This window comes from Podarcis pityusensis (genome assembly GCF_964106645.2).
Source record: "Podarcis pityusensis genome assembly, chromosome: 1".
NCBI lineage: Eukaryota > Metazoa > Chordata > Lepidosauria > Squamata > Lacertidae > Podarcis > Podarcis pityusensis.
The window spans coordinates 112,182,010-112,201,154 of NC_138028.1; the positions used below are offsets into that span (position 1 = coordinate 112,182,010).

At 42.7% G+C, this 19,145-nt stretch overlaps 1 protein-coding gene across 1 annotated transcript in view; it reads right to left on the reverse strand.

Annotated features, from left to right (window-relative positions):
• Positions 1-19,145, reverse strand: part of LRP2 (LDL receptor related protein 2) — a 141,942-nt gene that overhangs the window by 106,443 nt on the left and 16,354 nt on the right. Inside the window, 2 exon segments of the mRNA XM_081023121.1 lie at positions 1,185-1,307; positions 5,020-5,127. Of these exon segments, the coding sequence (XP_080879247.1) occupies positions 1,185-1,307; positions 5,020-5,127 (231 nt within the window).

Below are 19,145 nucleotides of genomic sequence, written 5' to 3' on the forward strand. Positions count from 1 at the left end.
CGCTAAACATCAGCCTGAAGCAGAAGAATGAACAACCCCTGTTCACTGTGGTGCAATGGCCAGGTGAGAGAGATACTGCTGTAACAGTAGGTTTCCTGTATCACAGGAAGGTTGGACTAGACTGTCTTTGAGGTCACTTTTAATGCTTATGGTTCTGTGGGTGGATGGAAAGAGTAACATTGGGCTACCTTTTGCGAGTGTCCAAAGTGTGGCTTGCTCTCTAGTACAATAGTTAGGTGACCACACACAGCAAGCAACAAGTGCATCTTCCTGAAAATGACTCGAAAACAGAAGCAGGACTTTGCTTTACAGCCACTTCCCAAAGGTCTTGAGTTAATGTGTAGACGTGCAAAACTAAAGCAAGTGTCATGATTTAGTCCAGTGATGGCTTAGAAATGCCTGGATTTTGCCCTTTACTTATTCCTTAGTAGATGTGTAACTATTTGTGGCAGTAGCCCCTAGTCAAAGGGTGATGAGGACAAAGAACAAGGTGAGCTTGTCTTCTCTTCTAGAGCGTGCTAAAAATAATAATAATCTGAAAGTCTTATCCTTGGTCAATAGTCCAAATCTTGATCTGCAGCACAACTGGGGAAATTAGTTCCCAGAAAGTGAGTATCTGAGCAGAATTTGGGTTGACTTAGCAATTCCTGTGAATAACATGAGCACAGGGAAAATTTGAACATTGTCTGAACATAAACCCACAACAAGCCCTCCTGGACCCTAAACTTCAGGGCAAGTAATTGCACTTCTTTATCCATCCAAATGCATCCTAGCAACTCTTGTGAGGTTAGTTGCTCTTCTTCCCATTTCACTTAAGTTTTGGATTGAATTTATGATTGCACTGTTAAGGTCCCTAAAACGAAGTCCAAAGGTTAGCTTCTTTCCACAAAAAGTCTTAAAGCAACTTACGAAGATAAAAACCCACCCATCAACCCACCCATCAACAAAGGCTTGAAAGGTCACTTAATGGGTAAAATAGGATGCTACCTTCTATCAGATTGGACCACTAGTCCATCTAATTCACTATTGTCTACTCTGATTGGCAGGAGCTCTCCAAGGTTCAGACTGGAGTCTTTCCCAGCTGTACCTGGGAGACAACAGGGATTCAACATGGAACCTTCTGTATACAAAACATTCGTGCTGTACAACTGAGCTATAAGAGTCACTGCTAGTTCATAACTTACGACATTGTTGACGTTCATCAGAGCCATCTTCACAGTCTTCTTCATCATCACATACCCATGGCAGAGGAATGCACTCTCCGTCGCTGTGGCACTGAAACTGATTTCCTTCACAGGTGGGATGTGCTAGTGAGGGTAAGCAAATAATGTTTGAAACCACCAGCTTGGATGTTAGGTAAATAAAGAGATTTAGCTACTAAAATGGCTTCAAGTCTTAACAATATGCTCTTGGTGCAGGTATGCTAGCTTTGTCATGCCATTTGGCTGGGCTAGACTGGAAGACACCTTTCCAATGTCACAGTAACGGAGACAAAAACTTTAATTTGCCTCTGACAAAGTTTTCCAGTTTTATCCTCAGTTTATCTTATAAACCAGCGGTGATCTCTAATAAGGAAATAGAGCCACACTGTCAATGCCAACATACCATTCTGTAAGTCAAACAGGTGAATGAGGGAGCAGACATCATAGTCAACAGATGTGTGTCCCAGAGTCCTGGAATACCCAGTTCCAGAGAGTCCTACAAATACCAATTCCCTAAACATACCATGAAGGGATGGAAAGCAACTTCCTTCTCTTCTTAAACCTTAAACACCTCCGCATTCACTATGCCTGTCTTATTCTGACTTTAACTGACTTCATATTGCACCTCTTCTCAATTAACACTTCATGTTACCACCTAGCCCTCATTGCTGGCAATGTGTCATAATCCAATAATAATAATAATAATAATAATAATAATAAATTTTATTTATATCCCGCCCTCCCCAGCCGAAGCTGGGCTCAGGGCGGCTAACAACAATCAAAATAATCCAACATTCTAAAAACATTCATTATAAAATTAATTAAAATCAAATTAAAATCAAATTGATGGCAACCATTAAGCAAAATTCTGTGCAGATTGCCAGAGGAGGGGGACTGTAGACATGGGAGACTGTAAGAGAAAGCCAAAGCAAAACAGACCCAGAAGGAAACATATATAACAGTCTTAATCACTCAGTTGATTCAACCAGTCAACAGACCTCACAATAAGACCTAGACATCCATTATAAGATCAGATAACTCTACTGACTGGAGGGTAAACATGGTTACATTTATTTGGATAAAGTCTTAGCTCGAAACGTCTAAGTTCTGCCGATAAACAGAAGACTCACATCTCTGCATCTCAGATGAAGCTATCTCTCCTCCCTCTCCCAACAGCTCTGCCATCCAGTCCACAGCTACCTCTTACAAATGGGAGTTATGGCTATTCCATTACATAGCTTTTATCTGTCATCCCACAAGGGTTAAGGAAACAAGGGCTCCTCTTCCTCCCTCAGCACCCCCAGTTCTCTGAAATAAGAGAGAGAGAGACAAGGAGGAGGAGGATGCTCCCATGTGGGTGTTGACTTTTACATAGAAGCACTTATCAACCAGTACTCTAACATGACAAATTCCATTTACGGTTTTACTCCTTGAATTAATAGTCTTTCCCCCTTATCTCAGCCCAACTGGAGGCATGTCAAGCAACCAGGTTCAGTCCACAAGCTAAATAAAATCACTTAAATCAAATCTATAAAGCTGTATGATGACATCATGGGACAATTGTAGAGTCCATTTATTAGACATCTGAGAGACTCCAATCTAAATAAGGTTCTACATCTCCTTTTTCTATGCAGCTCCTCTACAAACATTGTGCTGAGGTCCTCCATAGTCTCCAGCCATTCAGTAAGCACTCTCTGCTTCCCTGCAGTTCTCAGCATAATTGTAGAAGTGCAGCAATGCTCACTATGCCACATGCTGGAAGAAGGCAGAAAGTCTGAGAGGCTACAAGGGTAGGGGTGGTTAAAGTGCCTTCCACACAAAGGTAAAAACAGCCTTGCTGGGTCAGACCAAAGGTCCACCTGGTCCACCATTCTGCTTCTAAACATGACTAATAATAATAATATAATAATATTTTTTTATTTATACCCCGCCCTCCCCAGCCAAGGCCGGGCTCAGAGCGGCTTACAAGCAATAATAAAAACAAGATGAATGATTACAACTTAAAAACAAAAATAAAATACAACATTAAAATAATGGAACATTAAAATATTAAAATGTAGCCTCATCGCAGGAGGAGAAGGAAAAGAAAAAAGAAAGGGAGGGAGAGAGGGAATCAAATTGGCTCCAAGCCAAAGGCCAGGCGGAACAACTCTGTCTTACAGGCCCTGCGGAAAGAAATCAGATCCTGCAGGGCCCTGGTCTCATGAGGCAGAGCGTTCCACCAGGCCGGAGCCAGAGTTGAAAAGGCCCTGGCTGTGGTTGAAGCCAATCTAACTTCCTTAGGGCCTGGGACCACTAGGGTGTTGTTATTTATGGACCTTGAGGCTCTCCGTGGGGCATACCAGGAGAGGCGGTCCCGTAGGTATGAGGGTCCTAGGCCGTGAAGGGCTTTAAAGGTCAAAAGCAGCACCTTAAATCTGACCCTGTACTCCACCGGGAGCCAGTGCAGCTTGAAAAGCCCTGGGTGAATATGCTCCCATGGCAGAGACCCCGTGAGGAGCCTCGCTGCAGCATTCTGTACCCGCTGGAGTTTCTGGGACAGCTTCAAGGGCAGCCCCGTGTAGAGCGAATTACAGTAGTCAAGCCTGGAGATGACCGTCGCATGGATCACTGTGGCCAGGTCGGGGCGGGAAAGGTAAGGGACCAACTGCTTGATGCGGCGAAGGTGGAAAAATGTCGCCTTGGCTGTTGCTGTAACTTGCGCCTCCAATGAAAGGGAGGTGTCAAGGATTACACCCAAACTCTTAACGGAAGGCAATGGCATTAATTGGGCTCCCGCAAGAGAAGGGAGTTGGTCCCTCATCCCCATGCCATCCCGACCCAGCCATAGGACCTCTATCTTCGAAGGATTTAGTTTCAATCGGCTCCCACGAAACCATCCAGCCACAGCTTCCAGACATCTGGTCAGTGTGTTCGGGGCCGAGTCGGTGTGGCCATCTATCAGCAGATAGAGCTGAGTGTCATCAGCATATTGGTGACAGCCCAGCCCAAAGCTCCGGATAATCTGGGCAAGGGGGCGCATAAAGATGTTAAAAAGCATCGGGGAGAGAATTGCGCCTTGCGGCACTCCACACACCAAGGAGTGGCGCGACGACATTTCCCTCCCTAGTGCCACCCTCTGTCCCCGACCAGAGATAAAAGAGCACAACCAGTTACGGGCTATGCCCTGTATCCCCACGTCTGCGAGGCGGTGGTCCAGAAGATCATGATCGACCATGTCAAAGGCTGCTGACAAATCTAAAAGGATCAGCAGTCCTGACCCGCCTCGATCCAGTTGTCTACGGAGATCATCTGTTAGGGCAACCAGAGCCATCTCCGTCCCAAAACCAGGATGGAAACCGGACTGAAATGGATCTAATGCCGATGTTTCCTCCAGAAACCTACCAAGCTGTTCAGCAACCGCTCTCTCAATTACCTTACCCAGGTATGGAAGATTTGAAACTGGGCGGTAATTGGATAGGTCTAAGGGATCTAATGAAGTTTTCTTTAAGAGTGGACACACCACTGCTTCCTTCAGTTCCCCTGGGAATGTCCCCGTGTCAAGGGACAAATTGATAATTTCAACCAGGGACTAGCCTGACTAGACCTGACTATACACAAGCAGAACACAAGAACAACAGTCTCTGGGCAGGGAAAAACAATCATTGAATTATTGTGGCTTAACAGCCACTGGTAGATCTATCCTGCGTGAATTCATCTTTTTCTAAATCATCTAAGCTAGTAGCCATTACGCTAATAGCAACGGCTAGATTTTATTTTATTTTTTAGAACAGGGCATGGGTACACACACGTTTTGAATGAGCTTAATTTCACTTACGGCAGCCCGCTTCATCCGAGTCATCCGAACAGTCCCTTGCTCCATCACATCTCCAGTCGGCGGGGATACAGCGTCCATTTCCACAACGAAACTGTCCACTTTCACACCCTGAAAGCAAGCAATACAGCTTGTGTCCTTACTTTTGTATCAAACAGCAAGTACATTGGTACCTCTGGTTGCGAACGGGATCCATTCCGGAGGCCCGTTCGCAACATGGAAAAAATGCAACCCGCAGCGGCGTGTCTGTGCATGCGTGAGTTGCAATTCGCCACTTCTGTGCATGCACATGACGTCATTTTGCACATCTGCGCATGCGCGAGCAGCGAAACCTGGAAGTAACCCTTTCTGGTACTTCCAGGTCACCGTGGGACATAACAAAAGAACGTAACATGAAGCGGATGTAACATGAGGTGTGAGTGTAGACAATATGGCTATCTTCAAACACAGCCTTACAGAATGCCCCGCCACACATAAAAAGGCCGAATTCTGCTTTCAGTAGTAGACCAATGTGATTTCACACAAGGCAGCCACGTCAAACCGTGTAAACACCAAACCAGAAGTTATCCCACTCACATTTTTTTAATAGTGACACCCATTATTGCTGTGTTAAGAAGCCAAAAAAGCACCGCGACAAAGCTAACATTTCAGCAAGCGTTGATCCCATCTGTCACAAATAATCCACTATATTTTAAAATATAGTGTCACATTCATGAGATGTGTTTGGATCATGCCTTTAGATCCCCTTGCAGTTATACAATGCAGAGAGAGGAGATCTAGGAATCTATCTACCAGTGACGTTGGAAATGGTTTTCTATGGTTGGAGAGCCATTCCTTGGTCTGAACTCTGTCCATACAGATGGTTGTAAAGCTGCTATAGGAATGCAGTCCAACATTGGTAATTTTTATCTCTTCACATGCATTTATCCAGGTACAGAAGAAGCCTTCAACCAGTGTATTTCAAAATACCACTATTCCATTTATCTGTTATGAAAATGTCATTATATGGTATAACAACATGGAAAATCGTTCTATCCAGTGATGTGTAGAAAAAAATTCAAACAAATATTATTCCATGAAAATCTTTCCATTTTTAGAAATGCATTGTTTCTTTTAAAAAAAATCTATTAGTAACATAATGAAAGGAAATAAGATGTCAAATTTGGCAACTGGAATGGGCAGAATACTGGTGCAAATCTAAAAGATGTACAGTGGTACCTCAGGTTAAGTACTTAATTCGTTCCGGAGGTCCGTTCTTAACCTGAAACTGTTCTTAACCTGAAGCACCACTTTAGCTAATAGGGCCTCCCGCTGCCGCCGGAGCACGATTTCTGTTCTCATCCTGAAGCAAAGTTCTTAACTCAAGGTAATATTTCTGGGTTAGCGGAGTCTGTAACCTGAAGCGTCTGTAACCTGAAGTGTATGTAACCTGAGGTACCACTGTAATTCGTTTTTTGAGAAGGGTTTTGTTTGCTGGATTATTGCTAAGGCAGCAGGAAAATACTTTAGTAATATCACAAGGTGGGTAAGCAATGCTGTTGTAGGAGAGATTTGTTCTAAATTAACAAGGCAGTGAAAATGACAGGCAACTGGATAGCTGTTCCCTATAAACATGTTCAATCAAGTCGTGTTTCATGAAGTTTCAGAAAGGATGACAGTTCAAAGGGCAAAAAGCAGCAGCAAAAAATAACCTCTCTCATTGTCTGTCGGACCAGACAAAATCTTTTCTCGTCTTATTAACCAAGTGTTAAAAAATTACTTATTTCCAATTACAACTCATCGGAAAGTAACTCATGAGAAACAGGCAATGCCAGTAAATCCTTGAACTCACAATGAGATAAACAGACAACAGATTATCTGAGCTCCGACAGAAAAACCAGGCATATCACCGCTCATAAACACAGCTAAGTGATGCACTCCTTTGGTGTATACCGTAGGCAAACGGCTTTACGTGAGGAATGTTCAAATCTGATTGTCTGGTAGTGACATCCTGATTTATAATGTATCCTACAAATGGTCAGATATTTCGCTTGGATAAATGGTGGTACCGGGTGGTACAGGAACATGTACACCCAAATACCTTCTAGACTAATGCATGATGGTGGTTGGTGGTGCAGGTCTGGGGTTGGTGGTGCAGGTCTCTTATCAAGTACCTTTAAAAGCACAACAACCTCCCTTGCAAAAAATGCCCCGAAGGAATGTATAAATGCATGCTGGAATCTCTGGCCCTTTGATTGAATTCTGCCCTGCAAATGAGAGAATCTTGGGGCTAGTTAAAAAAAACAAACAAACCTGAGCTGTTAACAAAGCAAGAAAGAAAGAAAATTACAAAGTAAATGGGGCGTACGTGAAACAAGCAAACGAAACACCGCATTTATATATAGCACGGAAAGGCCTGCACAGGTATTGCGTATGCATTGCGATTTTAGGAAGCACGCTGCCCTACAATGTATGTGTCACACAATTCCATTTAAGAATAACATTGCCGTTTTTTCAAAGTGAAAAACAGCAGGATTAATTACTAAAGCTTAATGGAGTAATAGTAACGCTTACGGTCATTCTAACATTACCCAAAAATAAAAAATAAAAAACCCAGTCATTCATATCTACACACAGTTGGTGTTGTAGCAATGCCCGCTTGCACAATTCATCAGCAGACCTACTATAATTCACTTAATTATAGCATGAGTCTTTCCAAACGTAATCTTCTCTGCTGGCTTATTCCATGAATGCTGCAGCCTCAAACTATGATTGCACAAAAGCAAAACAGCCTGGCACATGGGTGATTTTATGCTTTCTATTCACTTAGTAGTCACCTACAAAGAAAAAAGTATTCTGTTAAGCTGGAAAGGGTCCTTTGAGGTGAGAAATGAAGGCTAGTAATCAATAGTTTAAAGGTTTTTTGTCACAAACGGGCTTAAATACATGTTTCACCTGTGAACTAGTGAGCAATAAATAGCAGTCAAAATGTAATTTAGCAACCACAGCCATTTATGCCTATGATATACTCAAAACTTCAGTACAGTACAACTAACCTAGATAGTGCAGATATATATCTGCATTGTAATTACAATCCATAATTAATCTATTTTCTGTACACTGCCTTGATGCTGCACACGAAAGACACCACAGAAATCTTTTCATAAATACAAATAAAATTAATACAAAAATTGACATTGTGATAAAAATCATTTTCCCTACAACAAAAACTGATGACCTTCTTGATCTGTCCTTGGTAGTTGAGAATATAATTAATAACATTTTCTCACATTTTGAACCAACCTCTGAGGTAGCTTAGGTCCCTTGTTTATATACAGTATGTATTATATATGTATCTAGGATACCTTCACATAGGGATCTACTGCCATGCCATCTATAGTTTAGCCCTATAAGACTGAGATGAGTTCAAAGGAGAATAAAGAGTTCCTACATAATTAAGGGCTCATTCTTAACCTCTATGATCACTAAAGAGCAATTAGTCTTTTAACCGTTTGGTTCCCTCTTTGTATTGCATCAGTGCCTGCCCTGAGCCTTCAAATAATATAATCATGAGAATTTGGCCCAGTGCTTGCTCCTACCATGAGACAAGAGTGCCAGCTAAGGCAAATCCAATTGGTATGTGACATTTGGAAAGCTATGAACCTCCTCCCTGCCATGTTGATTGTCAGAGTCATGGTAGGGGGTCAACGGGGGGATTTCGCCCCCCACAATGTTTTTGCTTGCTTGGGTCATTCCACTGGGGATTTTAATTAATGCTGAGAGTCCTTGTGGGCCTACAGCCTCCCTTTCCCCTTTGATCTGCTTCCCCTCATGCTGAAAGCGGTATTAAGCATTATCATTTTGCCTTTTAAGTTACATTTAAACAGCAACCAAATGCACAGACCAAGCTTTCAAAATCCACAGAACTCCAAAGAACACTTGTAACTGCAAGTGTAACTTGGTGGACAACAGCCTCAGCTTTAAGAGGGGGAAATTGGGCTCATAAGAAGAAGGCAAATAATTATTGACACTTATTTCACAGGCAATATTTACTTCCTAATAAGCCCTTTTAAAAAATGGCAGGGCAGGAATCAGCTGAAGGCTGCAAAAAAAAAAAAAGTTATACTAATGAGCTAATTTTCACTGATTTATTTTGACAGCTGCTTCTTTCGGGCTAACGACGGGGCATGAGGGATATCTGTAGGAAATTACCAGTATGTTTCATATACACAATAAAGCAATTAAATAAAAGGTTGTTTTGAAACCATCCACAACATGTATCTATGAATAAAGTAAGGCTGAAGTTCTCGCCTCACTTACTTGGGAATACACCCTGCTGAATTCAATAGGACTTATTTCTCTAAGCATGGTTAAAGTTGCACGGTGGAGTTATGAGGGGGAGACCGTTGAAAAAGGAGGGTTTTCCTGTTCCTGTGCTTTACTGTTAGTATATTTTCACAGTCAGGGCCAGCCCAAGACATTTTGGCACCTGAGACAGACCCCAAAATGGCACTCTCTTCCCCACCAGGGAAGAAGGGGTAAGGGAAGATCTGCATCAGACACAAGGGAGGAAGAAAGATTGAGCTCAGGATCTGCTGTCCCGGTGAATCCTGCTACCTGAGGCAGTCGTCTCATCTTGCCTCATGTGTGGGCCAGCCCTGTTCACAGTGTATATTCTCATACAGAATAGGAACATAGGAAGTTGCCTTCTACTGGGCAGACCATTGGGTCCATCTAGCTCTATATTGTTTACACTGTCTCTCCAGGTCAGGGTTTCAGGCAGGAGTCTATCTCAGCCCTAAAGTATGTAGGCCTAAGCCATTTCTGGGTCTGAATTGTGCCTGGAAAGAATTTGGTAACCAGTAGACTCCAATACTTTGGCCACCTCATGAGAAGAGAAGACTCCCTGGAAAAGACCCTGATGTTAGGAAAGATGAAGGGCACAAGGAGAAGGGGACGACAGAGGACAAGATGGTTGGATAGTGTTCTCGAAGCTACCAGCATGAGTTTGACCAAACTGCAGGAGGCAGTGGAAGACAGGAGTGCCTGGCATGCTCTGGTCCATGGGGTCACGAAGAGTCAGACACGACTAAACGACTAAACAACAACAACACAGCCCTTGCAGGACAAATGTTGTATGATCCTGTAGGCAAGCACCCACGACCATTCTCACTGCTACGTTCTGGACCTACTGCAGCTTCCAAAGACACTTCAAAACAATCCCATACAGAGTGCATTGCAATAAATCAATCTAGATGTGACCAAGGCATTTGCCAACTCCTTCCATCTAGATGTAACTAAGGCATTACTACTTCTTCCAAAGATGGATTTATCCCTCTCCGTTCCCACTCAACCTGATCTCTCCCATTTGCCTTAATCAGCTAAGAAGAGCAAGAGTAAAGTATATGCACACAGGTTTCACTATCTGAATGCTTGCTATTCGAAAATTCACTTATCCAAACATCAGGAAAGTACCAGTAGTACTCAAACCTCACTATACACACCACAGATTCAGACAGCCAAACAGCCAGACCTGAGTGGGCAATCAAGTCCCCTTTATCAACTTTTACCAATTCTTGGTATAACAAACATGTCATAACTCAGAAAACTTTCACTGGATGACTCTGTGGATAGATAAGTTTTTTTTTATAAAAAAAAGTCTGTCATTGCCTACAATTTGTACTGGGTAAAAGCTCCCATTTTATCAAGTTGGAGATTTCTTTCCCAATGCAAGCTGCTAGTGTGAAGGTACCGATCCAGACAAGAACTGAAGCAGGAGACAAAGTGTTAAAATCCCATACCAGAGTTCCAAACCAGATTAAATATTCCACCTATTTCAAAGTAAGTGTGCTTAGATTTGTGGTGCAATTAAAAAAAGAGTGTTTTATCACAAATCTGGCATCTACCCCAATGATTTGGTTGAATAAAATATTCCAAATCTCTACAACAAACATGTGGACTTCAAATACTTTAGCTACACCTTCCTTGGATAATGATGATGATGCTGTGAAAGAAGATTTCTGCCCAAAGGAATTCTTTAAGGCACCTTACCTTTTCCATCTAGCAGACCAGTCATCAAAACCCAGTGGCTTTGAAGCCCAGTGCTAACACTGACTGCATCAATCACTTACTAGTGCCATATACATTCTCCAAAAAGATAACTAAGTGACAAGATCTTTCCTTATCTTTTTAGCAGTTCTTTGGAATTCTTTTGCCCCTGCACTGAAGGTTGCAATACGAGGCAGGTCAACATTCCAAAAATGAAAGAGATATCTGAAGACCAGAGCTGTCCTAGTCAATGGACCAGAGCATGAGGCTGTTTCGAGATTAAGAACACAGATCACAATTCCTGAAACTGAAGGTATCCTTTAAAATAAAGTTCCTCTGGAGCTTTTCCTACACTGTTAGGGGTAGAAGATTGCTTGTTTAATGGTGATGAATTGTCATTTTATTCTAAATAGCTTTGGTACCATATTTATGTGCATGATTGTTTTGTGCTACCTGAATTTTTTTAATAATCTAAGAAATGAAACCCAGCATTAGTGAAAAGAGGGTAGTGGAATGGATGGATTGTCTTATCATTCATCCATGCGCACAAACCTAAAAAACAAACCACGCTCGATTTTTTCTTCTTTCATAGTCATTAATTCTTGTACACCACATCCACAACTTTTAAAATGCACGTGGAAACCAGGTTCGTCCTTTTCAGCGACAAAATACCCACCGTTGTCAAGCATCCCGATCACAGCTAAATGTTTGTGCCCACAGTGATTTGTGAAAATGTAACTTCTACGTAATAATTATAATAATATTGAATTGCTAGCCATCCTTCACCACGAGGTCCCAAGCAGGAATATAACCATTTAAAAACGCAGCATTAAAATCAGTTTAAAGTAATTTATAGTCAAAAGAATAGGGTGGGTCCTAAAAATATGCATCTCAGGTGCCAAAAGCTAGGGTCTTCAGCATACGTACAGTGAAAACTATATAATGAAGGTGCCAAGTGCACCACTGTGGAACAGTAATCCACATCTTAGGGGCTACCACAAAGAATGCCCTCTCCTAGACCGTCACACACCTCTCCCAACCTCTGAGGGCTGTGAAGACCCCCTATGCCAACCTTAACACCCAAGAGGTGTTAAACGATTGACAAGATCCATTTGGAGTACAGTGGTACCTCAGGTTACAGAAGCTTCAGGTTACATACACGTCAGGTTACAGACTCCGCTAACCCAGAAATAGTACCTTGGATTAAGAACTTTGCTTCAGGATGAGAACAGAAATCGTGCTCCGGCGGTGCAGCAGCAGCAGGAGGCCCCATTAGCTAAAGTGGTGCTTCAGGTTAAGAACAGTTTCAGGTTAAGAACAGACCTCCAGAACAAATTAAGTTCTTAACCCGAGGTACCACTATCTCAGTCTGACAATTCCCAGATACCCTGTAACTCTCAGATAACTCCCATATATTGTCACAGCAGCAATTAGCCTACAAATAAATACAGTGGTACCTTGGTTTGCATATGCCTTGGTTTCCATACATTTTGGATTACAAACGCATCAAACCCGGAAACGTGTGTCCCGGTTTGCAACCTTTTTTTGGCTTATAACGCCCCTTTTTTTTATTACGAACAAAAACTTTTTGGAAGCCCCATTGGCGAAAGCGCACCTTGGGTTACAACCTGTTTTGGTTTACAAACAGACCTCCGGAACGGATTATGGTTGTAAACCAAGGTACCGCTCTGTACATGCAAATCTGAAGACTTTGCACACAGTTTATCAATGTAAATCGAAATCAGGACCACAACAGTAGAGTGGTATACATATAACTGCAACTCTCTTGCAACTGAATTGCTTATTCCATAACATTTATACACTGCTTGACTGCAAATACAAAACAAATCCTCAAAGTGGTTTACAAAAGGATAAAACAATGACATTATCAGTGAAAACAACTATTTTAAACATTGCATTTTTGCAAATAAGCTCTAATGTCTGCTACCATGGGTGACGCCACGTAAATTGTATTGCAAGGTGGAAAGGGGGACATCTATCCAAAGTGCAAAAGATGGATATGTGAAGACCCTGGGGCAGTTCAAATGCAACAGAAATCTATTTCATGTATCACAAATAGTTGAAGAGATAAGTTTGCCAGAAGCGAAACTTTAGAAATGCTGAGGGGGAGAATGCCACACAGCGGTTGTAAAAATCATCTCAAAGGGTCAAATTGAACCCGATGCCGTCCACACAGCTGTTAATTTCTAAATGTAAATTGCAGGGGCTGCGGGGATGGTCTGGAGGGGAACCTGACATGGGGCATAGGTGGGCTGTAACACCTTTTTCTCGCACTGTGGGTCCAATCCAGATCAGGGGACGGGGTACGCCCATGCCAGTCATCTGCACTGGGGAGGAAAGCTCAGTATCAAATCCCTTCCATAGCTCAAAGGCAATTGCTTACTATGTTTGTAAACCGTGCTATTTCCACTCCCCCACCCCATTCCCCCAGTTTAATACAGTCATAAAAGGCCTATAGATTCATGGCTATTAATTCCTCTGCATAAACCCCAGAATTTAAGAAATTCAGAGCTCTAATCTGCTGAAACTAAGCAGGAAAGCTTTTTGTCTTCAAAGGAAATAAAGTTTAAAGTCTCCTGCGGGCATGAAGTTCAAAAGAGCCCACATGGTAAATGAATTAAAAGAAATTCATAAGCCTCACGTGCTACTTTCAATTAGCATTTTTAAACGCTGCTATAAATGAAAATAGTCTGCTAAAAATACGATTTATTTCTCGCTATGCTTTTTAAAAAAATGTTTACTTAATATTAATCTTCAGATGCAATACTGGTTTAGTTAGGAACAAATTAGTCAGTTTTACAAAGGTTGCTACCAATTCTGATAGAATTATAAAAGCAAATCACTGTAGCTAGTTCTCCCACAATGACAAGCTAGGTATGCTGTCTTGCAGTAGTTTACTGTGAATGATCTACATGCTGGTACATGCTGCCCCCTCATTCCTGCCAGGTGTGGCTGACGGGGAGGGGCAGCACTGTGGATCTGGCTTCCCAGCTGTGCTGCCACAACAACATACCAGGATGGTGTGAGGGCTGGTTAGGTCAGCAGCAAGATACACAGTTCTGGCACATCAGAAAAGCCAATTCAGCACTTCCACTGGTGCACCTTAACTGCTCCCATGTTGCCATCCACCATCCCAGCCCCAGCAACTCATGACTCCTACTTCCACTTCTCCCACAGCACAAGCAGGAGAACATGGCTTCCTAGGACATCCAAACGGAGGATCACGGGCTGTTTCACCCAACATGGCAGGATTCACAAGCCAACAACAAACCACAATTTCAGGTTCTGATGTCATGGGAAGCCAGTGTTAACTGCGGCTTCATATGTGGTTTCTCCTGCCCACGCCAGGAGAGGAGCAAAGCAGGACAGATTGGGCAACACACATTAGCACAATGTTTGCTACCAATAAAAACTATGATAAGCCAGCAGACTTGGCTTATCACCATCTACGAACACCAAGCCTCTTCTACTACCATGAAATTGCTGTTGCAAATCTTCTTCAAACATTAAAACAACCAAAAGCTCAACTTCATATGTTATTAGATGCTTGTGTAAAATTACCATGTACAGTAGCGCAAGATTGATTTCCAGAGAGGTGGGGCAATAGTGGCTGTGTCAAGCTGCAAGTACATATGTTGTGTGATCCTATGCATGTTTACCTGGAAGTAAGTCCCACTGTGTCCAGCAGACACAGTTTTGCAATTACATTTTATTAAGTTTCAAAACTTTAAACACGTATAGTCAAAACACAATTTCGTCTTTTATTTTTGTCAACTTCCCACCTCTTTTTTCTACAAAGTTGTTGTTCATCTCCTCCTGCTGCACCCTATTTTCTATCTATCAAATCATAACCACAGTATTATAATCTAATTATCTACCCAAGTATATTTTTAACAGCAGCCCGAGTGTGGAAGACACATTCCGCTAAGGATTATACAAAGGGGAAATGAGATTTTAAAGATCGGCATCAATGATCTCCTGAGGCCTGAAGGAAGTATTTCTTCCGGATATATATGTAACAAATGGCCTCAGATTTGTTTCCCATTGAAAGGGCTGACACATGTTCTTATGCCACAAAGTTTACATTACCTAGTCCTGAAAGTACACTGCAACATTTCAACATTTCTAGAAACGCAGAGTCAGATCTTTACCATTCCAGCAGATGAACTGGAGATGACGGGCTGTATAAAATTTCCTACCTGCCTCAACATCACATAAAATAACCTGTTGTTTAAATCAGCCTTGATAATAACTGACTAAATGGTTCATATAAAGATGGTCCCTATGATGGTGTTGCTGTTGCTGCAATAACTAGATAACATTAAGAAGCATACACTGTGGAAATCATACACACCACTAAACATTTAGTTTTTCCGAAGTATCACTGAGTTGGAACAATGTTCTACCAAATGCAAACTGTGGAGCAGATCCTTGCAGGGAGGGACCAAACCAAAGTTCCAGTATGGGGGCTGCATCCTGAAGCAAGTAGAGTCTTCCTCCCCAATTAGCCAAAATCTGGATAGATTGAATGCCTTCTTCGGAGAAAGCTCTCACCGATTCACAGATGTGTAGGGCCTGTAGCAGCAGGAGTGGCAGGGTAGGCTCACTGTCCCGACACTTTGTTGTTGCAGTTTACCTAAACAGGGCTGGGGTGGTGGTAAGGTTGGAGCTGTGCAGGTTGGTGGTGCCTCTGCCCAGACAGGGGGCTGCATTCCCCTTGGAGCACCCACAAAGGCATGACATCACCACCACCCCAATCTAATCAAGTCCTGTTCATGTAAGCTGCAGTGACAAAGGTACTGGGACAACAGCTCCACTCAACGACTACAGTGGTACCTCAGGTTACATACGCTTCAGGTTACAGACTCCGCTAACCCAGAAATATTACCTCAGGTTAAGAACTTTGCTTCAGGATGAGAACAGAAATTGTGCAGCAGCGGCACAGCAGCAGGAGGAGGCCCCATTAGCTAAAGTGGTGCTTCAGGTTAAGAACAGTTTCAGGTTAAGAACAGACCTCCAGAACGAATTAAGTTCTTAACCCGAGGTACCACTGTATTCTTATCATCCCAAGCTGATTTTGGAAGAAGCAAGGAAAAGCTGCTATTTTTTCACAATGTTCCCCATATCTATTTGTGCGGACACACATACGTTTGAGTCCTGCCACATTCTGTCCCTGCCCTGCTGACTGAGTTCCTTGAATTAGTAGCGCCTGCTGGAATGAGCCTGGGGGTCCTGGTTCTTTGGTGGATTGTGAATCGTATTAAACAAATGAAAGCTTATTCTGACTAGCCCAATATCCTGACAACAAACCATATTTTTCAAGAATGGGAGAAGCCTAGCTCCTGATCACTAGGAGGTATCCCAAACATTTTTGTAAGAACATGGTTCCAACATTGCCCCAGAATTACAACTGAGCAAGGTGAGAGAATCAGTGCTACAGCTCCAGAAAGTGCTGAATACAGTGCAAATGTTCAGACAATTTCACCAGATATCAACTGGATTTTTTTTTAAAAAGCACCCAAACCTTGGAGCAACTCATTTCCATCCGAAATTAACCAAGGTGTATTGAAGACGTGCACAACACAATGTATGCTTTCAAAAATAAGCCCCATACGGAGAGAAAGAGCTGGATTCCATTGTTAAATACTGCCCAGACTACTGAAAAATGTCATGGATCCACACCTCCTTGCCAACTGACAAATCCACAAAATCTTCTTAAATCTGAATCATCATCATCATCATCATAATATAATAATTTATTATTTGTACCCCACCCATCTGGCTGGGTTTCCCCAGCCACTCTGGGTGGCTTCCAACAAAGATTAAAAATACATTTAAATGTCACACATTAAAAACTTCCCTGAACAGGGCTGCCTTCAGATGTCTTCTAAATGTCAGGTAGTTGTTTATCTCTTTGACATCTGATGGGAGGGCGTTCCACAGGGCGGGTGCCACTACCGAGAAGGTCCTTTGCCTGGTTCCCTGTAGCTTTGCTTCTCGCAGTGAGGGAACCACCAGAATGCCCTCGGCGCTGGACCTCAGTGTCTGGGCAGAATGATGGGGGTAGAGACGCTCCTTCAGGTATACTGGGCCGAGGCCAAATCAATACTCACAAGGCATTTAAATATCGTGCTTCAATGAGCTTCATGTCCGTTCATTCATAATCAAATATAAATACCACCAAAGTGCTTTGAGTGGACATTGTTTCACTGTTCCACATTCATTTTAGTCAAAACTTAAGTTAGACAAATAGTTCAACTGGCTCAGAACTATCTATACTGCAGCTTGCCAATGTGGCTCCCTCCACTACAACTCTTATCAGCCCCAGCCAGCATTGCCAACAGTCAGAGATGATGGGTTTTGTAATCTAATAATATGTGGAGGGCTTAATGTTGGCTAACCCTGGTCTATACGCTGGCTGATAGTTGCTCAAATATGGACAATGCCTATACTTCACTGTTATTGGCAAGTGTTTCAGAGAAATAAGGAAAGAATCAGATATATTTGAGAACAAAAGGACCTTCAATCTGCAGGACAGAATTCAACTGTTAACAAAATGCTATATCTGGAGAAAAGAACCAACCAAGCCCCGGTGCAAAGGTACAAGTGGAAGAAGCGGAAAGGCAACACACCATCTGTTCTCCCCAGTCTAGAGCCCCCTTGTGACATACAGCAGGAAAGACTGATGGGAGGTTAGCAAAGACCCCGCTCCCATATGGCTGAAAGGATTGGTCCCACTGGTCTACCTCCATTGTCATCTGTGGCAGAAACGCTTTTCCGCTGCCCACATATTCAGACAGTGTGGGGAAGGGCTCTCCTCACCTACAAATGTAGGCGAATGGACCGCCCCAATACGAGGAGTGGCCCTGATTGAGCCAGTATCCCTCCTGATTGAGAAAACCAGCGCTATTTTTCTAGAAAAAGAGGTGCCAGAACTCACCATGAATGCCACCCTTGTTCTCTCGGAATGGCAATGGCACCCAACCTGAGAGGTGCCAAAACTGAGCTCTGGTGAGTTCCAGCTGAAAAGAGGCCCTGGCTATAGGATACCTGGGTAGGGCTAAAGTATCTCACCAGGGGCTACTACCAAGTTTGCTGAGGAGTTTTATATTGAAGGATAACACTCAATTGTTACACCACAGATCCCTCCTTGCGTTCACCTGCCTCTTTCACCTCATACAGGAGGAAGAGAAGGGGCATGGGGCTCAGAATACTGCTAGCACAGAAATGTGCCCTCTGCATGCAGCCTACAGCACAATGACAAAATTCAGAGATACGCGTGGAACAAGGGTAGGGTATGCTGGAGCTTGTTTCACCAGCAGATCACAGAGACTTGGCTCAATATCCTGCACACAATAGCCTTCAAAAGTCCCAACTGTCAACCCAGGGACTTAGGAGCTATGTTCAACAGAGTGGAGATTCTACCAAAGCTTAGCTAGTTGATATTTATTTGTAGACGTGCTGCCATCAAACAACTATACTTGTCTTTGTTGTTACTAGTTCAAACAAAACAAGGATGGGAAATAGTCCAAGCAATGCTGAAACTTTGATGGCCTCAAAGACAGAACGGAGGTGGGATAAAATTATTCCTGAAGAAACACAGTGTGATCTTGAGCGTTACTCATTATCAACATGTCCACCTCCTCGCTTGCCAAAAAAAATTCCTATGTGCCTACCTTCAGATGCCTTTGACAGATAAAGCAAAATGTCCTGAAATCAGCCCAATCCATACTTCTCAAAACCCAAGATTAATCACTAACACATAAGCACAGAGGAAATGAAAAGAATCTGTCTCTTTGGTGCCCTCACACATGGTCAGGAGAAGAAGGGAGTTCCAACTGTGGAACCAGACATATATTTAAAGTGCACCCTGTCGCTGACTTGAAAGGAAGAGGCAAAACCTGAATAGCTAACAAAGAAAGCCATTCACACTCATGAGGCTAGAAGCACTGTTGCTAATTTCAGACAAGTGTGTTGTTCCATTCACTTCTAAGGGCAATAGTTTTAAAAACTATTATGCTTGACAATGACAAAAAAAAAAAAAAATGATGCATGAATAGGCCTTTATGCAAGCCAATACA